At 40.7% G+C, this 21,375-nt stretch overlaps 1 protein-coding gene across 2 annotated transcripts; it reads left to right on the forward strand.

The window, feature by feature from the left end:
• Positions 1-413: 413 nt before the first annotated feature.
• On the forward strand, positions 414-20,906 carry UBE2D3 (ubiquitin conjugating enzyme E2 D3). Of its 2 annotated transcripts, XM_060246988.1 has the most exons (8): positions 423-915; positions 14,630-14,693; positions 14,996-15,027; positions 15,441-15,518; positions 17,349-17,454; positions 17,979-18,072; positions 18,468-18,517; positions 19,592-19,697. In XM_060246988.1, exons 1-7 carry the CDS (start codon positions 892-894, stop codon positions 18,514-18,516), a joined length of 447 nt encoding a protein of 148 aa, XP_060102971.1. In that variant the 5' UTR covers positions 423-891; the 3' UTR covers position 18,517; positions 19,592-19,697. The 2 variants fall into 2 exon arrangements, with proteins under 2 accessions (XP_060102972.1, XP_060102971.1); XM_060246989.1 differs by lacking the exon at positions 18,468-18,517 and having other exon boundaries at positions 414-915; positions 19,592-20,906.
• Positions 20,907-21,375: the final 469 nt, after the last annotated feature.

The raw sequence follows: 21,375 nt of genomic DNA on the forward strand, positions 1-21,375 counted from the left end.
CCTGCGTGGGAGAGAGAATAAAGGAAATCTTTCACATGCGGGTGGGGAAGGCGGTTTTCTGCTACGGGAGGGGGGAGAAATAAGTCGAGAACGCGCTTATTTCATCCACTTGTGGCGAATTAAAAAAAACTATTTTTTTGCACTGACGTTGTCGCGCGCGCCTGTTATCTCGCGAGATATGCGCCGAGAAATTTCGTCTCCCCCCCCCCCGCCACTACTGCTGCAGGGAACAAACAAACAGAAGAAAGCGCGCGTGCGCCGCTCTTTACGGCTCTTTCTCCCCCCTCGAATGCGCGCGTTCTCCCTCCCCCCCGTCGGCGGTTAAGCGTGCCGCGCCTCATCCAATGAGAGGCGCCTAGGGGCGGGGATTCAGCGCGCTTCTTCATCCTTCAGCCCGCCTTCGCCCCCAGGAGGGAGGGCGGTGGCAGCCGATGACGACGCGGAGGGGGTGTGGCTTATATTTAGCCCTGCCCTCTCTCTTTGGCCTCGCCATTGGCGGCGACGGCGGCTGCGCCGGAGCTTTTCTGAGCTCTTCGCCTATTTCCGTCTCTCGGCCAGGTAGCCGCGGAGCCTTCATTTTCTGTTCTTGGGGCAGCCAGGCCGGACCCATTACCCGCCCCTCTCCTTCTCGAGGTCGGCGAAGGAAGAAGAAGCGGCGGCGCTGCCGGTGACGTCGCGGCTGGTGTTCGGTGCGGGCGGGCGCCCCCGGCTGTTTCCGGAGGAAGGAGAAGCGCAGGCAGCGAGTGAGCGAGCGGCTCCATCCCCCACCCGCAGGGAGGGAGTGCGGCAGCGGCGGCGCAGAAAGGCCCGACGAGGAGGAGGAGGAGCAGGAGCAACCCCCGGCCGCGGCGGCCACCACCACAGCGACAACTCGCCCTCCCACAAGAAAGAATGGCGCTAAAACGCATCAACAAGGTGAGCGGCCTCGCCGGGGCGGGCTCGCCTTGCCTTCGCTATGCCCATATGTGGGGATGAACCCGGGGAAGGAGGGAGAAGGAGAGCGGCGGCGGCGAGCCCTCTCTCCTCCCCGCCGGTGGGACTTCCGCCTTGGATCGGGGAGGGCGGGAGGGAGGTCAGCGCTGCCCGAAGGGGGTGCTAGGCGATGGGGCATAATGGGTGTTGAGCAGCGGCCCTTGGGGACGGAGAGGGGGCCCCGCCGGCCTGTCGGGTACGTTTGGAGGGGGAGAGGCTGGGAACGTCTCCCGAGGACTTCCTAATATGTCAGGCGTGGCGCCCCCTTCCTCCCCCCGGCCCCCTTTCCAGGGCTGTCGACGGTGGCGGGACTGGGTCAGAAATATCGGTTGCCAGGAGATGAAGAACTTCTATTATATTGGAACTTGTATTTTCAAGCTACTTAAAAAGGTCGTTAACATTTTAAAACATGTAGTCTCATGTTTAAGGGGGTCCACTTCATCAGGGGCCCACAGGGCCCACTTGCCATCGGGGCAAGCTGACACCCCGGCCAGGCCGCCACTGGCTGTCGAGGCGATCGCCCCGCCGGGATCCGGGCATTGTTGGCATTACAAGCCCCCGCTGGGGTGGGTTTTTTACGGACTGGGTTTTTTTTTGGTGGGGGGGGGGTCGATTAAAGAAGAGAAGGTCCAGGGGAGGGGGGGAGGGGGAAAGGGTGTCTTGGATAGCGCCTGCCTGTTTCGGCCGGGCGGGGTGGGGATCCGCCTCCCCCTCGGTCGGTTTTGTGTCTTTTCTGGCCGCGAACTTCTTTCCCGCATTGTAAGATGGCGGCGGGCTTGCCTAGTCCAGGCGCTTCCCCGGGATCTCTCTCTTTCTCTCTCGGCGGAGAACATCTGACTGACGCGGCGCACATCCCACACCACATTCCCGGCTGTCGCCAGCGCAGCAGCTGGGGGGCCGGTGGCTGCTCGCGCCTCCCGTTCCCGGAGCCCCCGAGAGCCTTTTGTGAATGCGGAATAAGGGGCTGGTTCAGCCTCCGTTCTTGACAAGGGGCGGAAGTGTGCGATGGTGGTTCTTTCTCTGTGTGTGTGTGTGATGCGTCGAGAATTTCGTTCTTGCACAATCTAGAAGGAGGGTGGAGTAACTCGCTAATTCGAAATGAGTGTCGTGGTGAAGGAAGTCGGGCCTGGGTGCCTTGTGGAGAGAGAGGCTCGCTTGTGGTGGTTGGCAGAGGGTGCGGTTTAGCAACTTCGTCATTCTTCTGGTTTCGCTGGTGACGTTTTCGTAAACCAGAAGGGTCCTCGCAGGCAAAACAGGGACTGTCCATGGATTGTGCTTGGGCCTCGGAAGTGTGGGAAGGTCAGACTTCACTGTTTTTGCTGTTTAAAGGGTTTTAGTTCTCTCTGGTCCACAACATTAAGATTTCTCAGTGCCCTTCAGCTCAGTTCACCATTATAGTTAGTAGAGAGGCAAGCACTGGCAGCAAGGACATCAGCTGAAGTCCCAGTGTCTGTTATGTGAACACATTAACAGGCAAACCTACCATACCCACTTCTGGTGTGTACAGACAGAATTGATACAAAATCAAACCTTAATAATAGCTTATGGTGAACTTGCTTTCAAACTTGTTTCCCCTGCAGTAGAGAATAACAACTCTTCAGGGAGTTACCCAGCTTTAATTAGTTTTGTCAACAACATACAGGTGAAATGCTTAGCAGCCTGACACATGAATGTTTTACCAATATTAGGAAGGCACATGGAAATACATTTGAATTCTTTGTCTTAAACATTCAAAACACAGTAAGTTGTCTGAAATCAAGGACAAAAGTTTGCTGTCACTGGCTTATCTGAACATAAAGTGCTATTTGTGGGTGGTAGCTTAGCTTTTGAAGTTCAGAATTTTCTGTTAAGAACTTGCTGTCAAGTGACAAAACCTGTAGTGTGAAGTTTGGTGGGGGTGCTAAACCCTTCAGTTTTGGTGCCTCTTGGAATTCACATTTAACCGTGTGCTGACTTAATCCTTAAGGCATTTGAATATGGTAAGTCCTAACTTCACTTATGAATCAATAGTCAGATGTCCCATTTTGAGGTGTTGACAAGTTTAAATTTTGATTACTATAGTCATGGCTTTGTCATATGACGCCATTAGGTGGAATTACATGAAAATGCAGTTAAACTGCTCTCAGTAGATGAAGATACTGTACAAGACAATAAATCAACATGGAATTAGGTAGAGAGTATTGTGAAGTGGTAGATCTATTCTTACCCCTGCCAGCTTTCAGGTAATAGGTGACATGTCATATCCCATTTCTAATTCCTTTAGGTCTTTTACAGGCTTGTTACTGTCTTACATAAGCACTTTTGTAGTTGTTTCATAAACAACTACCATTTTGTAAACAGATGAAATACAACATTAGTTCAGTTTAGTGTACCAGTTTTGAGAACTGAAAAAACTAAATAAACCTGTGGAAGTTATAAATAAATCAGTTCAGAACAGGCATTTTGAAGTAACAGCAAAAACTGTATTAAATTTAAAAGGCATCTCAGAAGAACCTACAAACAGTCAAACTGAAGACTTTTATCCCTTCCCAGAATAGAACATGTACTTCAGTGTCCATGTTTCTTTAAAATAATCCTTCAGTTTATAATTTTCTTCCCTCTTGGATGAAATGCACATTTGCTTGGGGTACCATTATAGTTTGTGGAACACTTACTCTTCAGGTATTGGTCATGGTGTATATTGAGCTAGTTCATCTCACATACATTAATTGAGATAGTCATAGCTATGAAAGTAAGTATTAGAACTTTAAACTGTGTTGTGGGGATGGATATATCCCCAAAATAAATGACTGGCTTTGTAGTAGAAGAAAAGTAGAATTTTTAAATTGTAATTAGGACTTAAAAGTAATTCAAGGGCTGATTAAAATACAGCCTAGGCAAGGTTTGGGGCTTAACATTCAGTTACTTGATTATTTGAACTTCTCAAAGATGTGTGGCAGTTGATCATCTTGCCAACTCTAGGGCTACTTCTCTACATCACCAAATTTTCTCTCGACAATAACGCTTTGCCACTTGTACTTTTGGTAATGCAGTTGTATATCTCACACCATATACTGAAAAATTGTACATGCACGTGAAAGCTTTGTTGGTCTTAAAAGGTGCCACTGGACTCAAAGTTTATTCTACCATATACTTGTGTTACTGAATTTCATTTTATTTTTACCCATAACTTAGTAATTCACAAGATCACTTTATAGTTTGAGGGCACAAGGCACAGCAGTCTTGCTGAAGCTAAGCACATTCATTTGGCCTGGCTGTGATAGCTCCTGGAAATGCTTTGTAAGTCATCTTGAATTCCATAATGGCAAAAGTTAAATGAAGTAATAAATCTCTTGGATCTTGTTTTCTGAAGTAGTTTATTCATTCACTTCAGGAATGGTCCTTTTAGCAGTTCTCTTAATGACTGTACACTAAGCATTTTCTTGTACAACAAAAATCTCACTGAAAGTCCTCAATTGTCAAACTTTCCCCTAGAAGGTAGCATTCGGTAGTAGCTGGATTAGTTGAACAAGGTTGTACAAGTTCAGTAGAATCTCTACCCAGATGTTAATCCATGACTAATCTTTCTCATTGTTGTACATACTAATGGCTTTTAAAATTCATATTTCAAGTGTTTAAGAATGCAGTTATGATGTGTTGGGGTCAAGTCTAAGTATTGGTAGAAGTCCCTGTCAAATCAGTTACTGTGGAAAATAAATTTTGTTATCTTGCATCTTAATATGTGGCACTGAAAGACAGATTGGCAGTTCTGTGGTTGATACCTTTTCTTTAAATGCAGTCCTTAATTTAGGGCTGTTTGCACTTCTTATCAAAATATCAGTTGTCTGATAAGCCTTATCATGCGCTTAAAGGACATGTATTTTCTTTAATCATTGTTATGATTAAACCAGTTATTTTTTATGGCCATGCATGGTTTTTCACAGCATTGCATGATCTGCCAGATTTCCTTTCTGTTTCCTTTTTTGTCTTCAGATCCAACATCCTATTAATTCTTTTGGAGTTTTTTGAAATGCCTATTCATCATTAAGATTTTATCTCCTCATACTTGATGTTTCATAGAGTGCAGATTTTTAGTGATGTTAGTCTTGGTGCTGATCTGTTTATTCAAATAAGTAACATATAACATTCCTGGCACTCTGTGAAACTGGTCTACAGATGGCTTTCAAGTAGTCAACATGTTGTGGAGGGATACTGGTATAACTGTGTGGTATAGTCTTCCTTCTGTCACATTAGTTTTGTACATGCAAGGAGTTTCCACATTCAAACCAAGTAGGAAATTATATTTGCACCTGTAGATCTGCTCTTGGTTTTATTCCTTTAAGTTCAAATGCTTTCTGTTTAAAAATCGTTTAAGTAGCTATTTAAAGTAGGTTATACATAGCAAAGTAAGCTTCTTCAGATACCTTGTCGTCTTTAAAAAAAGTTTTAAAACTAGTTCCTGGTGACTGTTACATGTCGTGATAATCAGGCAAGTATGGCTGTTAACAAATCTATTGTGATAGGGGGATTTGAAGGTGGACAACTGCCTCCTTTGCTCAGATATACTAGTGTTTCACTCAGACTGATTCGCCATCACGAGCTTAAAGCATAAATAAATTTTGCTTATGACAGATTGTAACCTTTCATATGGCTTTATAATAGTAGGTTACTGCTAACCTTTAAAAATCCATGCTTTCTTTACTGACATGGGAAGGACATGCTTGGTGGAAAAGCCAGGGTTTATCTTGGTTGCTGGAAAAGAAGAGATGCTAGCCATTGAAATCAGATTGTAAGGGATTATAAAATCTGTTGTATTCATAAGATTGTATGAAAATACAGTAAACTTAAATAGCAGCTGAACTGTATTTTTAAACTCTTAGAAAAACTAGTTTATGCTGCTTAAGTTTTTAGTATAAAAATAAAGTCCTATAAATCTGAGCAAAACCCATCACTTTGGAAACTATTTTATAAGAAGAAAAATAGATTTGACCATAATGATATGTATTGTGCAGTTACTGAATTAAACTATTGACCAAGTGAAGGTGATCGGAACGCTTTAGGTTGCTACTTCCTACAGGTATTAATTTTAACGTTAGTAGTTGACAAACATAGGTTTTACATTCCATGCTGTCATGTAACTTTGTAAAGTCATGAAAATATGTGAGAAGCATATTTCAGTGCATATTAATTGATAGGATCCCGTAAACTTATATGGGACAGCATGAAATCATTAGGCAAGAAAAGTTGGAAATATGCACGCTGAACAGTATGGTAAAATGTTTTATTTTCTTAAAATTAACTTTGTGTTTGCATTGGAGAACATGATTTTGTAGTGGTCCTTTTTGTCTGAGTAGCCTAAAACAATTTCTTATGTGTGAGGTTTTTTGTGGGGTTTTATTGCCTCTGTATCTGTCCTGAGTTGAGGCAAGTGATGAGTAAGAAAATCACTAGATCTGCATAACTTTGCCCACCACTGAATCTCTGTATTTTAGGTCCTCCCAGGCTAGCATCAAATAATTTGTTCTTCAGATATCTAGGAATCATACAGCTAAGCTTCCTGGTATTTTGCCAGGATCTGTGAGTTGGGTACTAATGCCAGGTGGCATTAGAAAAGCAGCTTTTACCCCTTCTGAAACCGGGCACAGGCAAACATTAAAGCAACCCTTCTTGGGATGGTTCAGTCATCCCTCACCTCCAAGTCTGCCATGGTATCAGTGAGCCTTCTCAGCCATAATGCATTTGATTCACTTAAGCTTTTGCTGATGCAGAAGCAACCAAGATTGGCAGGTGTGACGCAAACACACCTGCCAATCTCTTCCTGAAACCTTGTACCACAGCTTCTGGTGTTTTCTGGTCTCCAAAGGAAGTGAATGGGTCTCACTTACAAAGCAAGCACATTAGGGATGAAGCAAAATAGTCCTCTTCAGCCTTCCCATACATGAGATCAATTTCTGACCCGGGACACACTTACAGTACAATTCTAAGCACATCTACTCAGAAGTAAGTCCCTCTGAGTTCAGTGCAACTTACTCACTAGTAAATGTGATTAGGATTGCTTTGTAAATGTGTTAACAATGCAAGTTGGTCTCAATCATACTAGTTTGATGGGGCGGATGGGTGAAACCTCTAAGAACTTTTGCTTCAAACCACAGTTCTCAGGATATCTGGGGAGAAGCCATGGCAGTCTAGAATAGAAAAGACATAATATACACATACTTCCTCCCCTACCCAGTATTTTGTTTTCTTTAAGTGCTCTGATTTGAGTAATCTGGGGTCAGGATATGACCCACTTCTTGGTTCTGAACCACTAGCTGAAAACCAATGGATTAAACTGATAGTGAGGCTCTTTTGACTGTCAGGGGCACTGATGGAGTGAGTAAGGTTTATTATAAAGAACAGTCTTTCAGAATCTAGTTTTATTGACATCTGAGTCTGTGCATCATTCTTCAAAAAGGTTTAAATTGGAAATATGTTCAGTTGATCTAGCTTCCGTTTTAAAGGAGAAATGACATTTCTATTCCAACTGATCTTTCTAAAACAATAATATAAGTGATCAAAGGTATTTTTTTTAAACAGACATTTGTTCTTGGTTGGTTTGGGTGTCTTTGCCAATAAAACACAGGCATTGAAAAAAATAGTGAACTCTTTCTACCAAAAAGTATAATAAATATATAATCCTTGTGTGGTTCAAGGTAACACTACATTTGGACATGAGCTATAGAATCAGATCTTCACTGAACGATGAAGTTTATATAGTATTGGGTAGGTTGTTGCCTCACTGAGTATATTTTACAGGTCTTGTTGGTAAAGATAAAATGCCAGCTTGAGCGGTTTTGAGGCTGTTCATTTGTTAGTGTGATTTAAAAAAAAAACCTTTATACAGTGACTCAGAAGATTATGTTCAGAATGTTTCTTCCTGTGTCAAAGTGCACCCTTGCTTTGGAAGGAGTCTATCAGAGGTTGAGAGTTCCTAGATGAATTCCCAGTTCATGTTTAATAAGTCCACTCAACAAGGCGCCGTGGCAGAGGAAATCGCCTGTGCAAAAGATTCCAAGTTCAAGCTTCAGTCTCTCCATTTTAAAGGATTTCAGAGCATGAATGTTCGAGGCACTGTCAGAATAAAAAGTATTGGCAAAGATGCACCAGTGGTCTGACTTACATGAAGAATAGCTTTGTAAATGTTTTGCACTTCCATTTTGTTATTTATGCCTCAGCAGTAGCAGATAGTATAGGCTTTCCCAGGTCTAGTTATTCCAGCTTCTGTGTTGCCTTGCAGTGCAATGAGCAGTAATTTTTTATATACATGCCAAGCAGGACAGCACTGTTGGAGCACCTCTTCTGTGTAAACTGGCTTTTGAATAAAAAATAAAGGCATTCAAAGCTTTAAATACACAATGTTTTGATTATGTATCTAAGTTTAGTTCTTACAGGATGGTGGTGTAGTGTGGAGGTAGTTACCTTTAGTGCAAGAGCACTTGGAAAAGAACTGTTGATATCTGTGAAGTTCTGCTGCCATTACTGCTGTTGAGAAGAATGGAGTGTAAAAGTTATTAGAGAAGCTTCGTTTTACTGTTGGCAAATACGAGATGGCTTTGTTCCCAAACTGCGATCTCACTTCTCTGAAGTGAATGTGTACAAAGTTCCTGGAAAAATTGAATCCCTTAGCAGAGGGTGCTTGCTAATTCATGGGGCGGAGGGTAGTGAGTTCCACATATATCCCTGCATGAGTTCTTAGATTGTCCTATTTTTTTCTGTGTCAGTGGTGTGATTAAAACACCAGTCCACTGTTTCTTGCCTGCTTCCTGCAAGCATAAACCTGAGTCCCAAGGGTGCCTGCATGCTTGTCTGCAGAAGAGAGGCCTAGTCCTACGATGGGTGTTCTGATGAGGCATAGTGTTAAACAGATTTTCACGTTTGGGGAAGAAGATGAAGGACTGACCCTTTAGGTTTTGACAATGGGGAACTGTGAGGAATTAGTTATTATCTAGTAATTCATTGTTATGTATTGCATTGGGAAGGAGCTGCAGCTCAGTGGTAGGGCATCTGCTTTGCATGCAGGCATCAGTCTCTGGCATATCCAGTTGAAATGACCAAGTAGTTGATGTGAAAGATCCCTGCCTGGGAACCTGGAGAGCTGTACCAGTCTGAGTAGTAAGTACTGACCTTGATGGACCAGTGGTCTGGTTCAGTATGGCAGCTTCGTGTATATCGTGTGTTTGCAGATTATAGCCTTTTCATTATCCCTTTGTTGCCAGACAGCATGTATCTACATTAAGATGTTTGTTCAGTAGGCATATTTAAATCTCAGGGTTACACAAGGATTTAATGCATAGAACATTGGTATGTCTGGTTTTTAAAAAATAATGCTTTTCAAGCAGCTTCTATTGACATTTCAGTACTGTGATCATTTTTGGCTGGAACCAGCATTATGATGTTATATGGATGTAGCTTCAGGGTATCTTCCTAGCTTTTTTGTAATGCTGCTGGGAGTGAAATAGAATGGATCCACTTAAGCACTGGAATAAGACAGGACATGATTTGTGTTAAAAATGTAGAAGCCATTTTTTTTCAAGCTTTGGGACTGTATAATTAAAAACTACTAGAAATATCTATCAATCACAGTTAATATCCTTCCTATTTTCCAGGTCATTTTGTGTGTTCTCTCTCTCCCCATAATATATATTCATGCTGCAGTATAGCATTGTAGATAACTGCTTAAGGAATTCTGGCCCAAGTTGCCCAATTACTGCCATGCCAGTTTTAGTTTAACCACTCCCATTCCATGTATGCACCAGTGCTTGGGGTTAGAGCAGGCTATCAATTGTTCATTTTGGGACAGAGGGATTAAGGCTGCACTATATGAGGGGGCAAAAATGAATTTATGCCTGTTTGCTTTGGATTGTTACCTATAGACAATTAGGCAAGGGCTAAATTAAAGGTTAAATTAAAGACTGAATGAATACTTACATCTATTAGTGGTTTCCAAATAACACAGGAGTTGAACATTAAAATGCAATTTGTGCTTTCCTCAAAGACCCTATATCAGGGGTGTTGAACTCATTTGTTATGAGGGCCGGATCTGACATAAATGAGACCTTGTTGGGCCGGACCATGTCAATTTGGATCGAGCCATGTCAGGTCGTGCCATATGTGTACCTATTTAAGACTAGGTAGCAGAGATATAAATTTTATAAAGAACACAGACAAACACATACATATATTTTAAAAACTTAAAACATGCTTAAAACACTCTTAAAGATGCTTTCTTTGTATCTCTTCCATGGGATCCAGGGAACTGAGCAAAGGAAGCTCTGACTCTTTTCTTCCTTCCCCAGGGAAGTTGGGGGGGGGGGGGAGAATCTCAGCCAATAGTAGAAGAGAGGCTTGGCTCAGTAGCACTGCTGTGCAGTTGAGAGAGCCTAACAAAGCAAGCTATTCCTCCCCTCCTCACCAAGGGAGTAGCCTTAGTCAATGAAAAAATAGAGGTTTTGCTCTGTAGCTCCTGTGCAATTGAGCAAGCCTTGCAAAGCAACTGTTGCGGCAGAAGAAAGCAAGAGAGAGGGAGTAGGAAGCAGATGACAGCCAGTTCCTTGGGGGCTGATACCAGCCCTCTGGGGGCCTGATTCGGCCCCTAAAATGCATATTTGACACCCCTGCCCTATACTGTAGTTTTTGTATGCACATTATGAGTATGGCTTCTCTGCTTATAAAGAACACTTAAAATAGTGTAATCCATTTCAGCTTTCATCTGCAAAGGATGTTGTTGAGGCAGATTGGCTAATCCACCATGTCCTAGCTTTGTGTTTTGCCTTTAACTGATGCTGCCAGATATTTAACTAGAATTTTATGCATGCGAGTAACTGACATTAAATGGTAAATTTCAGGAAATCCCTGAACAGGATCCATAAACTACTGATTCTGCATGCCAAAGGCAAAGGTGCTCTAGAGTATTTAATTTAAGAGTAGTCCTCTCCATCTGGGGTAAACTGCTATTGAATATGGAAGAACTGTAAGAATAGCTTGATATGATATAGACCAGGGATGGCCAAACTTGCTTAACATAAGACCCACATAGAATACATGTCAGATGTTTGAGAGCTGTAAGGGATAAACAAATATTACACACGTCTTCATTAAAACTCATAGTACTTCGTTTGCACATGAAGATAAAAATACATATGTATGCACTTTACAACATGACCATGTTAGAAGACTTTTTAAAAAACAAAAATTGGGAATAACAGTCCCCATAAGACCAGCCTAGAGAATGGTTAGGGAATTTTTTTTTTGCACCGGGGGAGAAGGAAACACATGAACTATAAATCACTGACCACTGTCTGCATCATCATGCATCTCCCTTTGCCTTGACACTAGGTTAGTAAGTACAGCTCCTACAAGAGCTATGAAACTAAGATGGAACCCTGCACAGCCCTCTTTAATTTCGTCCCTCCTTCCAGAGAGCTTCAACTCTTGTGCTCTTTTCCTACTTTTGGTATCTGGACAACCTCTGTGGTGGAGGAGAAGAGCTTGCAAGCCTGCCTGTTTCCCCCTCCTTCCTCACTTCCTACATGGCGGAAATAGAGCAATGGGTTAGTGCTCAGAGGCTGACTGCAGTCCTAATTCTAAGCACTCTTACTTGAGAGTAAGCCTGCATTAAGTTCCTCCTTGACCTTTGGGAGCTGCACAATACGTGTCAAAGAACCACATGTGGCTCCTGAGCCACGGTTTGGCCACTCCTGACATAGAGGTATGCTATAGGTAGGAGAAATTCAGAAATCTTGTTGGGTAGACACAGGCTCTTATACTGGCCTAATATAGCATCTTTGCATCACACATCTCCTAGATCAAATAGAACTGGGAGCTATACCAGTGAATTTCTTCATTTGATTTCCACTCTGTCTCCTGTTGCATGCGAATTTTGAATAGCATCCTGGGGTAGTTGCTTTATTGAATCATATCTGAGTTTCCCTTCAAAGTAGCTTTTACCTAGAAACCAATTTTCATTGTTAACATACTCCTGCTATTTGCTGCCTTCAAACCATGAGAGGCAAAAATTAAAAGTTTGAATCTTTCAACATTTAGTAACAATATCAGAGGGTAGCCATGCTGGTCTGCAGTAGAATAGCTAGATTCAAGTCCAGTAGCATACAGTTTCCTCCACATATCTAAAGAAGGGAATTTTGACTTTCCTAAAAGCTTATATAATGGAAAAACTGGTTTGTCTCTAAGGTACTACTGGACTTGAATCTAGTCATTAGTTACAGAAAGACACTCCCAGATTGCTATTTGTTTGCAAAGCTTAGGAAGAATCTACAGTGTGTGCACTCTGTAGTGGTCTCTTAAGAAACCGACTCAATAATTCTAAGGGACTCAGTATCATGGGAGTGTATGGAAAGGTTTAGGTATAGTTCCATGTTGGCTCAGATGAGCTCTTATCCTCATGGTGAGCACTTGTCTATGAGAAACTCTACAAAAGCTTTACTTTTTAGACTGCTTTTATGAATAACGTAGCTATTGACAGACTTTTAAAATCTTGTTTAGTAATTTTTGGACCACTTGTATTGCTGGGCTAAGATAAGTCAGTGATACTCATATGACTGCAAATCATGGTCAGATGTGTAGAGTGAGTGAAGCCCACAAGTACATTATAAAACTGTTGGATATTTTGTAATGCAAAGCCATCATGTCAGTAAACGTCAATGGAAGTTAATTGTAATACAATATGGGTCTTTATAGATGCCATTTCTTTGGGGTGTTGGAATGATGTGGCATCTCAAGAAAGAAATTAAAACTTCATAATGAGAAGCAATAGTAAAATAGTAAAATGTTAATGCATTAAAGATAATGCATTCCTTTCAGATAGAGGCATAATGTAGAAAGAAAATGTTTTCTAAATAAAGTAAACATGTTTTTTTTTTGTCAGATTATTTTCTATATGGAATTGGTTATCTTTCAGAAGCCCCAGTGCTAAAACTTTATGTTCTGGAACAGCTTTTGGGCGCAAATATGATTAACGTAGTGTACCTTTAAGCTTTACATTATTTTGCTTTAACAAATTATTTCAGCATAACTTCCAAAACTTTGTATTGCAAGCCTCTGATATACTTGTTACTCAAGCATTGCATGAAAACTTACTGTAAGATGTCCAAATGAAGGTTCCATTTCCTTGCAGTGCATATGTGGTAATAAACACATGCTAGAAAGAAAAAAACATTGATAGGTGGCAAGTAGTTATTAGTTACTGAAATAGTACAGGAGAGAACCTGTGAGGATATCTAGGCGGCATCTCATTTCCCTTCCCCCGCTTTTTCTTCTTTCCCTTCCCCAAATGCCCCAATGACCTCTTCCTGTTTCCACCTTCTTTCCTTAGCATCCACCAGCTAGTCTACCTTCATCTGTATGTCTAGTTTTAGCTTTCTCTATTTCCTTCTTTTGGGTAACCCTGTAGCTGAAAAACCTATGACTTAGTTGTTGGACTTGTGGGCAGTGGGGAGGGGGAAGCACCTAATTTCCTCCTGCATCCCTTTCCCCACAACACTTCCTCTTTCCCTCCTCCTGGCAACCCCCAAATCCTCTCTCCTTCCCATCCATCCACCAAACCTACCATTTGTCTGCCGTCCCCTCTTTTCAGCTGTATATTTCACTAATTACCGACTTTATCTCCCCAGTTTACAACCTACCTTATCTCCCCAGTGGGGACCATAACAATATTCTTCTCCATTTTATTCCCACAGCAATGCAATGAGGTGTAGGTTAGTCTGATAGTGAGCCTGGACCAAGGTTACCCACGGAATTTCCATGGCAGAGTGCAGATTCAAATCTGGCTCTCATCCTAATCTGGAACTCTAACCATCACACCACTTTGGCTATTGCAAGGTGGCTGCTGTTGAACTTGTGGCCAGCTGGTTCTTGGTAGATTGCCCAGTGCTTGCTGCCAAGGCTGGCCACAGCGAGTCCTCTTCCCATGCCTTTTACTGGCTGAAACCAAGATTTGAAGGTTGTCAATACTGCTGTGGATGCCTAGCAATAACCACAGTTCCTTAAAGCTACAAGCATTCCTTCTGCCATTCCACACTTTTAAAGTTCCAGTTTAAAAAAAAATCCTGAGTCATTTTTCATGTCTGTAGAAAGAGCTGTCCTATGTGTTTTTGGCTTCCATCTCTGGATTTAGGTATCCCCAGATTTGGCCATACTAAGGTATATTGATGCATTTCATGGAGAAGCTTCCATTATTTTCCTTATTGACCTGTCCCAATGACAGTCCTTGTGCAAACTTAATAGCAGTGCCTCCCTTGCAGTGCTACCCTTGGCTGTCTCCCCTATATGCCCTGGTACAGCTGTGTCAGAACATGCCCAACAGTCTTCTGTGATAAGAAAGGTGCATTTTATCTTGCCTCCTTGACACTCATGATTGCTTGGCACTGTCACTGCAAATGTTTATAGTCTCTGTACCCTTTCTGCGTCAGCCCTGCAAGATAACAGTTTAATTCTTTTAGGGGTTTTTTACTGGTAGATGTTCTAGAGTTAAATTTGAAGGCATAAAGGGTTAAACAAACAAATATGGCATAAAATGATGCACACAAAATGACCTGTCCTTGAGATTTTGTGGTGCAGGTGGTGGTACAGAACCGTGATTCATAGCATTCTAAAGGCGATGTGGTTTTTTGTTTTTCCTTAGGAACTTAGTGACTTGGCTCGTGACCCACCAGCACAGTGTTCTGCAGGCCCAGTTGGAGATGACAGTAAGTAGCAGCCAATAAACTTCATATTCTTATTGTGGAGAAAAATTTACCCCAGAATTGACAGCCTAAAAGGCTCTCAAGGTGACATTCAAATTGGATATCAGTATAAAAATCTCATGGATGTTTTGTGCCAGTGTAGAGGGGTTGGGTATGGCACATATAGGTTTTCGTCATTGTACAGCTATGACGTTTACTGGAGGGTGACCAAATTGCATTGCTGAACCTAGGCTGCCAACTTTCTTTGTTCAATACAAGTTCTTTATGGGGAGAAATACAAACAGACCTTTTTTTTCTTGTTTCAGTGTTTCATTGGCAAGCCACAATTATGGGGCCTGTAAGTATTGCATTTTTCAAAATCTAGGGGAATTTAAATTTGAGTGTAGATTTCTAATGGTCACTGAAATGTACAGTTTATAGAGATCAGATAAAAAAAGCTATAATTTGGGTTGTTTTTGAAAGCTTTTTAAAGAGTAGTTACTATACATTTAATCATCTTGTTTGTCCTGTTGAAAGCACTGTAGAGTTCTTGTTAGTTTCTGGGGAGCTACCAGTACTCATTTTATTTTGCCTTAAATTCAGATTTTAACAGATGAGAGAATATTCTTAGAAATTGCTAAGTCTTTCTGCAGGAAAATAGGGTATTGGGGTTTTTTTAACTTTGAGAAGTTGTGTTTTGTTACAGATAACTAAGCTTATAGTTTCCTGCTAAAACTACTAATTTGGCTTTGTTTTTTTAATTTCTGATAGAATGACAGTCCATATCAAGGCGGTGTTTTCTTCCTGACAATTCACTTTCCTACAGACTACCCTTTCAAACCACCTAAGGCAAGTATAATTTTCAGAAAGGCTTTCACTTTTAAATACTGAGCCTCTTGAAGCAGAGAGAGGTTCAACATTTAGAAGCAAGAGAGACAATCTTTATTGTAGGCCATGAGTTAGACGGTGTGAACTTGGGGAAAACTGTTCTTAAGACTTCTGGAAACTTTCTAAAACAGTTTAGATTCTATCTCTTGCTTCTAAAGACATTTAAGATTTTAAATTTAAAAAAATGACAGTGAAATTTTATATGATTATATTCAGTGGATGAGTTTTGTGTAGTAAAGTGAGTTTAGACTTTGTAAGAAACTGTGTTATATATGTTTCACTTTCCCCCAAAACTTGTTTCTGGGTAACAGATGCCATACAGAAAGTGCTTCGTATGCTCCACAATGCAAATAATCCCAGGTAGAATGCCTTAAGTGTTTATAAAGATTCCATTGTCTGAAGAGATTCACATGACTGCAACTGAATAGTTACAGGAAATGGTTCCCTTGGTATAGCATTCGTCCCCTTCCCTGTTTGAATTATATTGATCAATGTGGAATCCTCATTTTGAACTTTGACCTGAACAAGTATGTAGTTGGTTCTGTGCACCGAAAGAGCTTGGGTTTATTTTTCAAAATACCAAATAGCATGTTGTAAACTAAACTGCTTTTAAAGGTTCAGGCAGTTTCTAAAGAAACTTTGTTGTGGCATCAGCTGTTCAAAGGGGAGAAAAAAAATCCCATGAGTACCTTTTAATCATAGCTGTTTGTGTGGAGAGAAATAAGACATGCTTATTAAATCTACCATTCTGGAGCTGTATTATATGGACTGTCCTTAAAGAAAGATGCCTGCATACTGTTCTAGTTACCTGACTAAGAAAATAATCTGTTTGAATTAGGTGCTGTGCCTCTGATGTGGGGATAATCCATGCCCCTGTGTATCAGCTCCAGGAAACTTATTTTATGATGGGAAGAGATATATTAATTAGAGAATTTGTGATCCAGCTTTGAGATTTCATTAGCAACGCTTTCTTTTTAAAAATCCTCAAGATAAAGTATGTGATTTTGTTAGCTGATTGAGGACAACCCCCCCAACCCCCCCCCCCCAAAAAAAGCTTTTGATGTAGATGTGCTTGGGTATCATGTGGTTGACATTTAGATGGGTTAATCCTTGATATGCCTAATTATACTTCAGTTTGTTGATCTGGAGGATTTAAACAGGCAGCTAACACCTCAGTACAGTAAGCAGAATATATATCGGGGTGGCCAAACTTGCAAACTTGCTCCCTTGTGCTGACGTTGTGTCCTACTGCAGTGCTTATTGCTATTACCATTGTTTAAGGTGGGCCTATAACTGGTTATTTGATATGCTGTGCCCTTTCTGCCAGTGGTGCATTTTATTTATTGTTTTTACTGTTTAATTTTAATATGGTGTTTTAGCTTTGATCTGTAGGTTTTTATTGTTTTTATTATATGTTGTGATCCACCTTGAGCCCATTCACAGGAAAGGATGGAATATAAGCCTACTAAATAAATTAATTAACGTAAGATCCACACAGAATAGATGGTTGAGGGCCACATGGAAGGAAGGAAAATAGATAGAGGAGGAGGAAGAGGGGGGGAGAGGTGGGAAGAAAGCAACTTTAAATGCATTTTCCCAGCCAACGGGGCAGTGGAGGCTTCAAGAGCCACACAGCATATGTGAAAGAGCTTTAGTTTGTGGCTCCTGAGCTGCAGTTTGGCCACCCCTGATATATATTTAACTAGTATATAACCTTTATATACTTAACTAGCATCTTTAACTGGACCAGAAGAACATTAGATAACTGGATTATCTCTAAATTGCTTTTAGGTTGCATTTACAACAAGAATTTATCATCCAAATATTAACAGTAATGGCAGCATTTGTCTCGACATTCTAAGGTCACAGTGGTCTCCTGCTCTAACTATTTCTAAAGGTAAGGGAAAACACTGTAATTTGGTTTGTATTGTCTGTTTGCCTGTTGTATTAAACAGACACCACAATCAATTCTCAGAACTTTTAGCTGTTCACACTGTATGTAACCATTGTTGTAGAATTTTCTGGAAAGCATCAACATTTTAACTAAAGAAACGACACCATTATAGTGGATACAGTATTAGTTAGGAGCATCAAGCTTTCCATTTGAATTTGGACTAATAGCATGAAAGCATATTATCCTGTTTATTTTTTAAAATAGTATTAACAAGCTGAGAAGAATGTAGGCCATGTGTTCTTATTGGACGACCTGCTTGTGAATTTTGAATGTTAGTGTTCTGTGATTACTGGCAAAAGAGATCCATATGTAGAAGATACTGTGGTTTTAAATTGACATTCAGTGGCTATTATGATCAACTTAGGCAAACCTTTGCTGACATCTTTGTAGTAGGATGTGTGGGCCAGCTAGACATGTGCTAACTAGTTGTCATTTCTTTTGATGCGAATGTTACTTTCTTGTTTCAGTTCTCTTATCCATTTGTTCACTGCTATGTGATCCCAATCCAGATGATCCCCTAGTGCCAGAGATTGCACGTATCTATAAAACAGACAGAGACAAGTAAGTATGGTTTCTTAGGGGAGAGAGATTTAGTAGAGGGAGATTTTAGCTTTTCTTGCTTTTCCTGAATTGGGTATTGATTTGGGTAAAGTGTTCCATTCCATTTTCACATCCAGAAGGCTCTGGAGAGTGCTAGCGTGGAGATTTCTGAGATTGTCACTGGAGTGTTTAACAGAACACAGCATTGGGTCTACAGTGTAAGGAAAGAATGATACAAACAGTTGACTACTCTCATACTCAACTGTTCTTTCCTAATCTGAACTCCTGTGGGTTGTATCAGAGCTACCCATTAGTGCTAGGATTGCTTATGGCTTGCAATTAAATCTTACCCAGGTAGACTTAAGAGGGATCCATTGGCTTGTCTTTTTTGTTACTAAATATACTTATCCAATTAGGTACAATAGGTTAGCAAGAGAGTGGACAGAGAAATACGCTATGCTGTAGGGTAAGACTGTCTGCACTACATGGTACATCAATGATGTGGGGACTTCAGCACTTGAGTGCTGCATGCTTTAAAGCACCAAATGTAACTAACAAATATAATGGATGTATCAGTTACTAAAATCCAAAATATAACAGCTTGATCTATATTCAGTGTGAGGAACCTATTTTTTTGCATGGCAGAAAAGTACAGTCAAATGTAAGAAGGCTTTCTAAATCTTCCCTTTTATGATGCCACATTTGCCCATTAAGTACTTGGCAGTAACATCAGACTGATCTTGGCTACAATGTAATCCAGATTGTTAAAGTGGTGACCTTGAAGTGTAAAAATACAAGTTATTAGGCATGTCCATGTGAACACTAATGTAATTGTGGATGAGCATGTAAAAACTGTAGTATTAGTTCTTTTTCAGTTAAATGCTAGTTTCCCCTTCCCCTTTAATATCCTGACTTTTGAAAGAGGTTGTCTGCATTAGCATTAAAGAGCTTTGTGAGTTGTTTGTCATAGAAGTTTGGAGTTCTGCATTATTTGCCATAACAGAACTGAACATCCATCTGTATTTGCACTTTAAGATGTTTTATGTGGCACTGTGCAGTTATTTGCTAAATGCAGAGATTAGCATGTGTTTGGCAAAGGTGCACAATTGGCTTGGCTCCATGGCTTTTTTGACCAGTTCTGTGGTCAAAAACAATGCGGACAGTAGATATATTTCTGCCTGCTTGTCTTGGTTGAGATACCATTAAGACCACCAGCTTCTCTCCCCCCCCCCCCTCCTGTCCCCATCATAAGTATTTATAATGTCAAGTTTTTGTAACAATGGAATTATTATCAGTTGTATATCCCACTTGGAAGTAATTTAATTGCTTGAATCAATTTGGGCCAGTTGGAAGAACTCTATATGGCAAGATTTCTCGTCTATGTCGGTTTTGGATACACTGTGGTTTTTGTTTGGAGAATAGTCACTTCACTTACCTAGAATTTTACTCAATAAAATATCAAGTAGGAAATTCCTGAAGCTTGTATTGCTAATAACATTTATAGCTTTGCTGATTTGCTTAACATATTTTCCTGTTGCAGGTACAACAGAATATCTCGGGAATGGACTCAGAAGTATGCCATGTGATGCTACCTTAAAAGTCAGAATAACCTGCATTATAGCTGGAATAAACTTTAAATTACTGTTCCTTTTTGATTTTCTTATCCGGCTGCTCCCCTATCAGACCTCATCTTTTTGTTTTTTTATTTACCTCTCTCCATTCATGCACATGCTCATCTGAGAAGACTTTAGCTCTTCCAGCTTTGGACAATAACTGCTTTTTAGAATCTGTAAAGTAGTTATACAAGAACAGTTGCCCAAGATTCAGAATTCTTTAAATGGAGCATGTGTGTTGTGGCCAATGTCTTCACTCTAACTTGGTTATGAGATTGAAATCATTCCTCACTGCTCTAACAGTTCTACTGAAGATATCACCCAAAGGGAGGGGAGATGGATGTTCAGATTGCTCACATCACAGGAAATAACATTGCTGTAGCATCATCCATCTTGTTTAAAACCTTCCAGTGTTAGAGACTGAGGTTTCATGACATAACTTGCACTCATAACTGGTGTGGCTGGAGAATTGGTACAGAACCTGTAGCATCAGCAGAACAGAACACGTGATGTATCTTATGCATGTCAATAAAGGAATGACCAGTTCTTGTTCTACAGAGAATGGAATTTGGAAATCCAACATCCCTTGTATTCCATAATAGGGTCTCAGAACATTTTTGTAACTCATTTAAATTTTGTTAGGATGCTTGGAGCTATTAGTTAATCTATCTTCCACAACAGTTTAATATAGCACTGAATAAATGATGCAAGTTGTCAATGGATGAGTGATCAACTAATAGCTCTCCTAGTAATTGATTTTATTTTCTTCAATAAAGTTACATAAACCAATGAGTTAGCTGCCTGGATTAATCAATATGGGAAACAAAATCTTTTGTAAAAGCAAAGGTGGTTTTTGTATATACTTGTTGGGATTTGCCTCACTGTTTGACATCAAATAATGATGTGAAGTTAGTAGAGTGAACCTTTTGCCATGTTCAGTTATAATACTTGGTCTGTTTTCAGGTTGACACATTGATCAGCCCTAGAGTATGCAGAACTAATAAGCTAATCTAGTACTGTAGACTTTAGTGTGCTACACAAGGTACTGGGAGCCAAGAGTTCAAATGCGGACTTGGAACCCAGCTGATATATGTACTGGTGTATTGCGGAGGCACATCCAGATGCACCCAGCTTGTTGACTGAGAAGCTTTTCTTCACCTTGTACACTTGACAGCTGAAAGATCTTTATGTGGGAGTAATGAGGCAAAATTTGCAAAATAAAGTACTGTTTTGATGTGGGAATTGTCATGAGGTTGTGTTGAAGTGACTTTTCTATGTGGGCTGCTTGCTGTCCATTGAAGGATTATCTACCGTGCTGCCACTTAACATTAATGAACTATTTTTTGCTGCAGGGTCACTCCTTTCTGGTGACCCAAATGAATGAATAAAGTCATTGCTATTGGGTTTTTTTTGTTTTGACATGCACTCTTGTGCTACTCATTCTTGATCTTGTTGGTGAAAAGGTACTGATTTCTTTCTCCCTCTTCCTACACCCATGGTCTTGTCTCCATCTTTGTTGTCTAGCCTGGCGTTCTCTAGTCCTGTACTATCAATTTGTGCTTCTGTGACTTTCTAGCTCCACTCTTGGCACTGCTTAAAGTTCTGTGCATCTTAATTCCTTGTGTCCACACAATTGTGGAAACCTAGATGTAAAATAAATGTGAAACTATAACTTTTATAAAAATGGAATACGTAGTTTGGCCATGGTTTG

This window comes from Heteronotia binoei, chromosome 9 (genome assembly GCF_032191835.1).
Source record: "Heteronotia binoei isolate CCM8104 ecotype False Entrance Well chromosome 9, APGP_CSIRO_Hbin_v1, whole genome shotgun sequence".
Taxonomy (NCBI): Eukaryota; Metazoa; Chordata; class Lepidosauria; order Squamata; family Gekkonidae; genus Heteronotia; species Heteronotia binoei.

What these genes read in the sequence shown, in the direction of transcription:
- UBE2D3 (XM_060246988.1), top strand. Translation starts at nt 892, where the DNA reads ATGGCGCTAAAACGCATCAACAAG. An exon ending in ACCCTTTCAAACCACCTAAG is followed by an intron (nt 15,519 to 17,348) that starts GCAAGTATAATT and finishes AATTGCTTTTAG; the next exon opens with GTTGCATTTACAACAAGAAT. An exon ending in TGCTCTAACTATTTCTAAAG is followed by an intron (nt 17,455 to 17,978) that starts GTAAGGGAAAAC and finishes TTCTTGTTTCAG; the next exon opens with TTCTCTTATCCATTTGTTCA.